At 34.5% G+C, this 12,426-nt stretch overlaps 1 pseudogene across 1 annotated transcript in view; it reads right to left on the bottom strand.

The window, feature by feature from the left end:
• Window positions 1-12,426, bottom strand: part of Smp_171490 — a 189,121-nt pseudogene that overhangs the window by 150,778 nt on the left and 25,917 nt on the right. Inside the window, 5 exon segments of the mRNA in view lie at window positions 1,884-2,222; window positions 2,227-2,307; window positions 4,216-5,018; window positions 9,846-9,980; window positions 11,483-11,646. Of these exon segments, the coding sequence occupies window positions 1,884-2,222; window positions 2,227-2,307; window positions 4,216-5,018; window positions 9,846-9,980; window positions 11,483-11,646 (1,522 nt within the window).

The following is a 12,426-nucleotide window of genomic DNA, read 5'->3' as shown; positions in this document are numbered from 1 at the left end:
ACTGAGCTGGCATCCAACGGTGTTAATGTCTCACTTTAACTGATCCACGAAGTTGAGCAACCATTCACCAATTGTCTTCAGGAGAGTGCGGGTTCGTAGATGCGCACTGCTGGGGAGTCCCATAATAGGACGAAACGGCCGTCCAGTGCTTCCAGGTTTTCCATGGTGGTCTAGCTTCAATTGACTCACGCTTTCATCTATGAAATATACTAAATCTCCACAAAAACCCCTTCTGATAATTAGCATATATATCTGGTGCTTCCTTTGTACCAATATTTATGTGTTTGAATAATAAATAAATAAGTAAGATGGAAATTTGTTTACTAATTGTGTATTAAACATTTAACTACCCTTCAACTTCAATAATCACTATTATCAACTATTCAAAATGCTTATTAGTATTTACAAAGCTCTCATTTAATGATCTACAATATTATTGCTCTTGCCACCACAACTAACGACTTCAGTTCCATTTCGTCTTGATCGAAATAAAATTGATCCCGATATACATTCACTAACAGCAGTATAGTAGGGTAATGAAATGGAGTTAGTGTCTTTTTTTTCTCCGAAGTTGAAATTTTTATCAAAACTCAGATGGACCAATCGGATATAGTTATTTATTGTAAATAATAATCGGATGTAAAAATGTCAATTCTTACATCCAATAAAAGCACTTTATTCTAGTTCGATTTGAACAAATCAAATTACAAAGCTGCACCATTTACAACCAATTAAAAAATTATTACAGGTGACAAAATGTTTGTTCACTTTCAATTGGGCACATACATTCAAAAACGAGTTCACCAATCACCAATTGCTAAATTTTTTCACATCCTTAATTTTCGAAAAAAGGGTGGTAGGAGATAATACGTGCCGTGAAATTAATGTCAACCTTGATTTTTATTGGAGCACATACTTTCAAAAACAAGTTCACCAATCAACAATCCCTAAATTTCTTTATCACACCCTTAAATTTCTAATCAGTGGGTGGTAGGGGATCATAATGACCGTGCAATTAATGTCAACCTCGTACTGTGGCTCATATTTGGATGAGTGGTTGTGTAATCACTTCAACAAACTTGAATAGTACTGATATTTGAGGACACAAAACTGTAGGAGTTAAACACCAAAATCACACCAACACTTCTACATATAAGTGGGTTGTTTGTGGAGATTTTTAGTAAATTTTATATATACTTGAATTCACGAGTCAAGTGAAGCTAGACCACCATGGAAGACCTGAAAGCACTGGATGGCCGTTTCGTCCTATTGTGGGACTCCTCAGCAGTGCGCATCGACGATCTCACCTCGCGAGAGAGATTCGAACCAGGGACCTACCAGTCTCGCGCCAGAGCACTTAACTGATAGACTAATGAGCCGGCAACCAACGGTGTTAATGCCTAACTTCAACCAGTCCACGAAGTTGAGCAACCATTTCACCAATGTCCAACAGACCTGGTTGAACTCTACTGATTACTTCTACATATACATCACTAAGATAGGATAAACTGTATTTATAAGTTTTCACAAAAGGTAATTTTACCGTACATTCGGTCCCTATTTAGTTGTGTTTTTTTTTAAGCACAGGTAATCAATCGCAATGGGCTTTATAAAAGAATGTAAATTTACTTCAAAATAATCTCAACCATCTTAGACATCCACTTAGTATTGTTTGAATCTTCCCATCGATGTGTTAGGACTGCAACTAGTCAGTATCTTATTAGCATATGTGCATACTGTGCGTATCGCCTCAATATAGCCTTAACTCACAAACATCTTAGACATCATTATATTGCTTTGTTAAACAAACAGGTTACATAGACAAGAGAAACGTAAAACATATATATTTTAATCTGAGTATATTGAGAATTTTGTTAACTTACCTGAAATAATTCTGTTTGATTAGACTGTGAAGATTCGATGTTCGAAGAACTACACTTGTTACAACAATAATCACAATACTCTTTGCTTAATTCTTGAATGACGTTAGTTAATAAGTTACAATTCATTTTAGTCAAATTAATATATACAGTTTGAATATAGAACTCTATGATTAATTGAGCATTAATTGGTTCAGTAAATAACAATAAATTCATATTAGAAGCAGGAGATGTAGATGATAATCGGTATGAAGACGGTGAATTTCTCTTAGTAGAATAATCTTCAGTAATATTATTATCATCAGTAGTATGATTCATTGTCATAGAATGCATCATAACGAAATCAGAGAAATTGAAACGAATGGATTGAAAGCGTGAATTGAATGTGGAAAAATATTTTGAAAAATTTGATTTCATATAGGTTATCTGTTTATAAAAAGACAATAGAAGAAGTATCAATACATTTTCAGATAAATTATTATATATCGAAAAATTCTAAAGATCTAAAAAGCAACACAACTCCGCCTGTAGCTCCTCCGGGTGTTACTGCCGGTCCCAAGCCCGGGTAAAGGAGGAGGGTTGGGCATGGGGTTAGCGACCCTATCCCGTAGAAAACCAACTCGCTAAAGAAACGTTAACCAGAAAAAATTATTCAAACCATTTAAACTCTGCCCTGGGAGTAGAAGGAATAATTATGACGTCTCATGATGAAAGCCGAGTTCCTTAGGAAGTCATGAGGACGATGCACCTGCTTACAACCAGAGCGACAATTTTTATAGGTACATGGAATGGAATAACATCAACAGTCAGTCATCATCAATATAGACGGAGACAAAAATATGTACTAGCAAAAGCCATCATATTGCATTGATACAACATAACATTGACATGATAAACATCAAAAGAGTCAACTATCAATGAAAGCTTGCAGCACTAAACATTCATGTTCGAGAAGACGAAATGAAAAGGTAAAACAAAGAATGGATACATATCTCAGTCATTTCCTTATCTATGTCATTCCTTTTCAATCACTGATCGCAATTATTGCCCGGATCCAAACCAGTTAGTCTACATCTATCAGGATGGCTAAGATAAACAGTCGATGATTTCATGAACTGCCACAACGCTACTACAGTCGAGTACTGGTAACCCATACTCTTGATTTATTAAGGGTACGTTTTACAGAAATACAGACATATAGAGAAAACTGTGGTGCATTATGCTTGACGTATCGTTTGCAGATGAATAACTTGCGCACACCACAAATGCAACTAGTTGAAAAACCATCAACCGATATTTCTGGATACATGTGGGGATTTCGATAGGCACCAACCCACTTTGGATAGTAAGACTTCTGTTATCAGTCTAGGAAAAAAATATAGGTTAGTCCTGAGGTAATATTTCGCATCTCAAAGGAAAGAAACATTTCCTGAAGATGCTTGATTTTTCAGAGCAGGCTGAACATAAACAGGACAATTTCTTACTAAAAAGTTAACAGTTACTAACTAATTGCGGAAGAGTGTTGGAACAAATAATTAACAGTAACGTTGACAATTAGCAGAAGCAAGTATTCGTCATTTGTGTATGTTTGAAACGACGCAGTACACTCTCACCTCATCGTTGATAAAACATCTTGCCTATTAAATGGGTGAGCCTCCTAAATTTTTTGAGGAACAATGCAACCATGTCTAGGATATATTTCTATTTTTTCAACCTGACAAAGTTACCATAAAAAATGATTATAACAAGGAATCGATAGTTACCTAACAGAACTGATACCTGCATCTCAACAAAATAACTGTTCGAACGATGTAGAACAACTGGTTATCCAAATGAACAACTAGAACGGAATTATATCTGTCATTTTAATTAGTCACAAACGAAGTTATCTTAGCTAGAAAATCATTTGAAGTAGCTGTTTCTTCCTAACACTGCACACCTAGGACGTTGCTAAGGATCACTGTACGTACGATCTTTAGGCCACCTAGCAAACAGTCAGATTCAAAACCAACAGTTTACATTTCTAACTTTAATCAGTTCGTGATATTGTATGCTCAATCCCTGGATTATACTCTTTGTGGCAGTTACGGTTACATAGTATTGACTAGACTCATATAGAGACGAAATACTTGTTCACTGCTACTTCGTTTCTAATATTTAATTAATAAATACACTGTATTTTCGGAGGTGTCGATAATCTCACTTGTACACACTTGAGAACTTATGATGTAATGAAATAAATGATTGTACAATTTGACTTCATTTCCATCTGTCATACACTTATGTCAAAATTCACAAAAGCCGAGGTAAACCCCCACCACCACCAGCAACTTACATGTGCAGAAAAGTTTATTGGTGATATAATGATATGATGCCTTGATTTCTGTGTGGTTGTTGTTAACATAATATCATCCAATTTACAAGAGTCCAACCAAAATTTATATAAAGATGGAAAATTCAGCCACGAATCTGAATAGATAGTTGATGACGATGATGATGATAAATATTGTTCAGATGATTTCTTCACATTATCATTATTAGTGTAAAGAAATACACCGAAATCTATAAAATATAACTGCATAGAATATGACTTGTTGACTCTTTCGTGTTGTTTCATAGTAACCGAAGGATTCGATAATGATGCTTCACAGGATGAAGAATCATGATTAATTTTAATAAGTTTCACTCCAATTAATAAAAATTGATTGAAATGATTTGACTTACAAGGAATTAAAATCAGTGGATCATTGAAAGTGATTGACAAGTAAGGACAATTGAATAATAAATCCATGTTATCTATAGATAATTGATCATTATTAGTAACAGAAGACTGGTTACATAATAATGGAAGAATTTGTTTAAACCAAACTAAAATCTCATGTAATTCATGAATGAAATGTATATACACAATATTGGATAGACTGATTTGAAGATGTTTATTAGTTTTACGTGGAAAATAATTGGATGATCCAATTAATTCATAATCATACTTCAATATGATCGGATCAGAATGGCGATGATCTGAGGTGGATAATGAAAGAGCAGGTCCTAATAAATATTGATCAGTTGATAATTTTGAATTACAATACGGTATAATTTGGAAGCATTGAAGTTTTAATAATACCGAATTTGATAAGCCTAAATTAAGAAAAATATTTGGCGGTTAATGAAAAAATAACTCACAAAAACAACTAATTTAGCAAAACATTGAACGTAGACGCATAAATATACAATGAGAAAATGAAGACTGGTTAAACCACGGACTGATTACAGCTCCATATAACCATTGAAAACTAAGGAGCACTAAACAGGTGTTTGGTCTTGTTCCGAGACTCCATATTGAGAAGTCATAATTTTTAGGTTCCACAACTAGCACGTTATCTTATATAAACGATCAAATTGGAGTTCAACGGTCCATATTTTCAACATGTTAGTTCGTATATACGGATAATGTATTCACTTTTGTGCATGAATCACGAGACCGAAGGTAGAAGTGTTTGATCTCACATACCAGTGAATCATCATTCCTTACGAACTTTATTATTTGCTTCAAGACTATCATTGATATTTTTAGTTTACATCATGCGATAATTGTAGTCAGAAAACCAATAAAAACAGGAAAGCACTTTACAGATAGTTCTTCCTACCGTGGAGTATCTCAGCAGTGTAAAAAAACTGTTCCAACAGGGATCGAACCAACGACATTCAAGAATCGTGTTGACTGCTTACCCTTCAGACCATTCAGTTGGAATGACATGAACATCCCACACTAACGAAATCGTGTCCTCGTTAGTGATCAAAGTTTTAGTGTGAAGCTATGAGCATTAAAGTTCAAACATATCGGGAGCGAGGTAGTTACTCACTAACAGCATTGGACGATGATAACCCGAAATAGTAAATTGAGCGAAGTTAAAAATTCAAACCAGTAGATTCCAATTCAGTGATCTGAAGGTTAAGCACTTACTACTGGGCCGGAAAGTCCTGATTTTGATCCGTGAGTGAGATCTTGAATGCACACTTTTAAGGAGTTTCAAAACGTAATGTTTCCTGATCCTCAGTATTTTTTTTTATTTATATAACACGAAAAACATCAAATCAGTTATACTGTATGGAGCTGAAACGTGGAAAACTACTACAACCATTAACAAAAATGTACAAGTATTTGTAAACAATTGTCTACGTAAGATACTCAATGTCCGTTGGCTGGAAACTATCAGCAACAGCCTACTGTAAGAGGGAACAAATCAGCTTGCAGCTGAATTGGATAGGATATACATTACGGAAATTATCACACTGCATCGTGAGGCAAGCACTAATTTGGAATCCTGAAGGCAAACAGAAGAGAGGAACACCAAAGAACACACTGCGTCAAGAATTGGAAGCAGATATGAGAAGGATGAATAGCAACTGGAAACAAATGGAAAAGATTGCCCAGGACAGAGTTCGATGGGTGGCCTATGCTTCTTCAGGATTAATTAAGTATTGATATGGTAGGATGAATTGAATGACAGATTCTAAATTTCTTATGACTGACATTGGTATTGATTACAAAAATTAAAACTTAAATAATAAAAATCAACTGACTTGAATGATGGAAGTTCATGTGTAAACCGGACAACACTATTTCAGCAATACTCTTCACTGACACATTCACATTATTTTCTTGATGTTTAACATCGAATTGATTGATTAATAATAATTTTATATTATTAATTGATAACTTAAACTCGTATTTGATCAATGACAAGGCATTATTACTATCATTATTCCATTTATTCATCAAAGATATCCTATGACTATTCAGTTCAGAATCAATTGTACAACATTCCATAGATGATACTGACTGATCAAATATTGTAGAATAATAGAGATCATTTAAAAAGTCATGGATAGATTTTATAGTAATTGGATTACCTAATAGAGAAAATGAAAAAAAGAAAACATACACATAGATGACAAAGATGACAAAAACAAAGTCAAATTGAACTTTACGAAAGGAGAAAAAACAAGATCAAAAGAAATCTTATGTTACCTTGTGCACAGATCAAGTTATATAGTTGATCAATGGAAAGTAGAATATAGAGAAAACCTAAACGAAATTGAGAACAATATTTATTTACATGGAATGTGAATTAATCAGGGTTGTTTTTTTGGTCGGTGTTAACTCTGTTTATAGTGAATTCAAAAGAACAATCTCATCTTATCAGTGGTACATTCAATTAATCGGTGAACTGATTAATGATGAATGAACAATCAGAGATAATTTTGAGAACGTTATCTTATTTAATTTAAAGCCTGTAAAATACTAATATTTACTTTTTTTTTCCCTGCATCACCTTACGATGCTCCACTGCCTTGTGGACTAGACCTTCAGGTCAAAGGCTCCGGGTGTTGCCCCCTAAGAAAACCACCTGCTTCAGTTTGGGCACCTGGACAGTATCACAGCCCTCACACAAATCAAATGAGATTTGTGTGGCGCTTATATATATATCTGGTGCCCCTTTGTACCAATATTTAAGTTTAAATAAATAAATAATAACTTTCTCCCTGGTTGGTTCTATAAATCATGAACTTTCGACTGATGTATGATTGTCTATTATTACTCTTTTACTATTCCTAAATTATTGAAATTTAAAAGTAACCTTTTGTAATTCATTTTTTTACCCTAATATTTAGTATGGACATAATTGTATTTTTCTGATATCCTTTGTGTTGTAGTCGTGCTAATTATTAAGTTAATCATGTGTTGTTTGAATCAGGAGTAAATCGAGTAGTATTCCAGCAAAAGCGTCTACGCTTTTTCATTCTCTCTTGCTTGCCAACTTATCAAGTGATAGAATAATTCTCATTCTTCTGGCATCAGGGCTGTCTAGTCACAAACCTGATACATTCATTATTAACCTCCAGGTTGGATTCAATAACTTATCGTATCACAACCATAAACTAGTTCCAGACAAATTCTCATCTGCATACTAATGGACAGATGGATCAAGGATGTAACACTGAAGTAAGAATGTTAAAAGAGATAATGGTTTTTGTGTGTAACTCCTTTTTGTTTCGATAACGATAATGATGGTGTCCTTATGATTACGCAACTTTTTGATGAATTTCTGCATAAAATTTTTATTAGTAATGATGAATTTTTCTAAACGAATCATTTATGACTGAGAAACGAGTTCCGAAATAAAACTTTACCATGAATAAATTTGCATTCAGGTCAATAAGGTGGTTATGCAACAACTTTATCGAAATATTTAAGATTGAAAAACTTATACCTTGAAAAAACTGACAAACTTTTTAAACACCCACTGAATTCTAATATGTTAACATTATTCCTAGTGCAAAATACTTTGACTGATATAGATTCTCAGAAGGGGGTTTCGTGGGAATTTTAGTAATTTTACATAGTTGAGATCATGAGTCAATTGAAGCTAGATCACCATGGAAAACCTGGAAGCACTGGATGGCCGTTTCGTCCTATTGTGGGACTCTTCAGCAGTGTGTATCCACGATCCCGCCTCGCGAGAATCAGGATATAGATTCTTTATCAATTAGCTAATTATTGAATTCAAAATTATATAATAATTATAAGAATTACTCAGGCCCGTTTCTATACCATCATAAATTTTACCAACATGGTTACCCGACCATTTGAGAACTGAGACTAATCGACAAACTTTAGAAAAATTCGAATACAATGAACCATTATTTCGTTACAATTTGTAAATTATTGTACAATTCCTGAATTTTCAGTATAAATTACCTAAAAAATTAGTCAAACTTGAATAAGTCATCCATTCATAAAACATTTGTCTTAAATCTCTATAGAATATAAACATAATCACTTAAACAAGGTTATTATTATTTATTATTACTTAAACACATAAATATTGGTACAAGGAAGCACCAGATAAATATGCGCCACACAAATCTCATTCGATTTGTGTGAGGACTGTGATACTGCACAGGTACCCAGACTGAAGCAAGTGGTTTTCTTAGGGGGCAACACCCCGAGCCTTTGACCTGAAGGTCTAGTCCACAAGGTAGTGGAGCATCGTGAGGAGATGCAGTCCCATAGTAGCCAGTGACCAACGATTGGTTCATACGCCATTTGTTCCTTCAGGATACTGGAGCCAGCCCATGTGCACCATTGGTTTGGAATCAGGGTTTTCCAACTCTCCTAGGTGAACTTTCCATGTCCACCAACCCGGTTAAAGTGCCGGACATTCGCTTTTCATCCTCTCAATTTCGTAAACAACATTAATGCCACGAGAAGGCAGTGAGTAGGACTTCCGTGGTAGAGGCTATATATTCGCGTGACCATGTGAAAGCATTTGGAGAGGGAGAGCGGACTCTCCCCACTCTCGGCTGTACCAGGGCATTTGGGGGCAAACAAGGTTATTGACTGGTTATCAAAGGTAGAATGATGATGCAATGGACAATTTACTACATTTTGTAAAACTGGGTTCGTCCAGTGCTTCCAGGTATTTCATGGTGGTCTAGCTTCAATTGACTCATGATCTGAACTCTATAAAACTGGGTCAATTGATTAGATTTTCAAATAACAAAAGTGTATCATAAAACTAATTGTTAATACTTAGTAAATAAGTTACATCAAACAATGAAATATTCAAATGTTAATTATTACTATTATTATGAAAAATTATTTAACATGGCGATGGCGTTTGAAGTGAAAGGTACTGGGTTCAAGTCCGAGACTGAATATCAACTCTGAGATGCAGGTACATCCAGCTGACGAATCCCAAAAAGGACGAAACGTGCGTCCTGGATGCCACTGTTAGCCACTATCCATCTTTGCTTATAATGCTTGTGAATTAAGGAAATATCGAGGCAATACGCACAGTATGCACATATGGCAATAAGAGACTGACCAGTTGCAGTCCTAAATATCAAACAAACAATACTAAGTGAATTTAACAATAAATTTTAAAAAATGATACTCACCAATAATATTGAAACAGTGTATATTTAGTTGAATGAAATATGTTCCAATTGAATGTATCACTTCATTATGAGATAAACAATCAGTTAATGGACACCATGATAAAGTACCCATAACGAAATCATATGATTCTTTGACTAAAATATTAGTACATTCAATGGAAATTAAGAAATAAAGAGAAAAAGAACTAAATTACCGATAGTACTAATCATCAGTAAACAAATGTAATTATCTAAGGAAATAAGAAAAGATGGATAGTGGCTAGCAGTGGAATCCAGGACGCACGTTTTATCGTATTTGGGACTCATCAGCTGGATGTACCTGCATTTCAGAGTTGATGTTCAATCTGGAACTCCAACCCAGTACCGTTCGCAAGCCACTATCCATCTTCGCTTATAATGCTTGTGAATTAAGGCAATATCAAGGCAATACGCACAGTATGCACATATGCCAATTAGAGACTGACCAGTTGCAGTCCCAAGCATCAATGTGAAGATCCAAACAAACAGTATCTAAGAAAATGTCGTATAATTCATAGCCAAAGAAATTAAATTATATCACGTTAGAAAATAGTGATTTAAAACATTTCGATTAAAAAAGTAATTGTGTTTTACAAGACACTAAATAGTACTGAATTCGAAATTATCCAAATTGATATATGTAAGTAATTACTTTAATAAATAGTCAACACTGAACACGTTAGAATAAATTGGTCAGTAGACTTGATCACATATACGTCTAAGAGATTATACTTCGGCAGTGATGTGTGAACGAGGAATATAATGATTGGTCGTTTCCATAGGCAGACTAGTACATAGTCTAATAGTAGACGCTACAACAAATGGAGAACAATCTTTGTTGGTTCGAGACAGTTATCAACATCAGACAATGGAGGAAGGGATTCATGAGATCATCGATCAACTGAAGTAAAACATTACCCGTTGAATACCATCCAGAGGTCTAGACATTAAGAGTTCACGCACCAGAGCCAAGGCACTGGGCTCGAGTTTCACGTGCGACAAAAATTGAAGAGCACTCCATAGGAGACCCACATTGACGAGACAATCATTGCGTGCGCCAAAGTATACAATGATGGTCTCGCTCAGATCGACTGATGAATTCAGCTACTAAAATTGCAGCAATTACAAGAGTTACATATTTTCCTACCTTTATTATTACTAATTTTTTTTGTCGGTTTTCGGAGTGGAAATACTCTTACGTTTTAGTCAGACTGGACACTTCTTGATCTGAGTTGTGCTGAAGTCCTATAGAATAGACACTGGGAGGGTATCTAGTGTAGATATTTGTATATGGTAAATTAGCATCTCACTTGTGTAAGGGAAAAAACCGAGCGTTATTTCAATGGCTACGGTGGTTGAAATGGATATACGCCTATATATTCAGTTAAAGTGGATTTTACATCAAAAAATGGGTGATCTGAAATCTTTATTGCAGCAGCAAAATGCTCTCATCGAATTGTTGGTCAAGAATATGTCAGTATCCTCAAAAACCCAGGTATCGAATTCCACTATGACTTTGGATTCTACTGCAAACTCACTTGTTTTCTTTTAGTAAACTAAAACAACTCAATAGTATATTTAGAAATGATCCAATTTCATTAGTAAACAAAGTAACTTACCATTGAATACTTCTTCAGGGCAGATATGATTCAATAAAGGAATACAACCAATTATTGATAAAGTAGAGTTTACGCTTAAAATATTACAAATATGAGATGAACTAATATTACTATCATTATGAGCTTGGTCATTTAATCGGATAATTAGATCCGGTGAATTAGTACTGTAATAAAAAAAGAGAAAATAATGAACAACGTAAAGGAATCAAGTCTAATTTCAAGATTAATTTAGACAGTAGATAAACATTTAGAATGAAAATAAAGTCGAATTTGAGAAGTGATTTTCATTGAGTTGATAACTTTCAGAAATCAATTACATGTTCATGAACTTAAAACTTTGATCTACTATTCACTGGTATGAATTTGTGACATTCAGTCAGTCAGTCACAACGTAGAACTTCGTACGTACGTACATACATCAGTTCGAGTTGCCATACCACATTAGCACAGAGATGCAGTTGTCGATTCAAATCCCATAGTGCTTGCTTAAACTGAAATAAATAAGAAATAGATTTTAAACAAATTTGTTGAAAGCTAAATGATTTGATTTCTAAACCATTGTTCCAAAAAGTATACGTCTATTCGTATCAACAATTAATCTAAAGCCGAATAATCTGTGATAAGTTAAGGATTTTATCGAAAGTGTGAATTAGACTGACTTATCAAATGTTTATTTAAACGGATTAGAGCTAAAGTTATAAAACATGAAGGTCAATGACATTACCTAGCTGTTGATATCGAAGAAGATTAAACAGGGCATTAGAACCTATAAATTGCTGATTATAAATTGAATGTTTTTGACTACAAGCCACAGCGCCATGAGTTTATCGCAGATCCTGCTTCGGTTTGGGCACCCGGGCAGTATCACAGCCCTCACACAAATCGAATGAGATTTGTGTGGCGCATATGTATCTGGTGCCTCTTTGTACCAATATTTGTGTGTT

This window comes from Schistosoma mansoni (genome assembly GCF_000237925.1).
Source record: "Schistosoma mansoni, WGS project CABG00000000 data, chromosome 4 unplaced supercontig 0032, strain Puerto Rico, whole genome shotgun sequence".
Classification (NCBI taxonomy): domain Eukaryota; kingdom Metazoa; phylum Platyhelminthes; class Trematoda; order Strigeidida; family Schistosomatidae; genus Schistosoma; species Schistosoma mansoni.
This window is presented reverse-complemented; position numbering and strand designations above follow the sequence as displayed.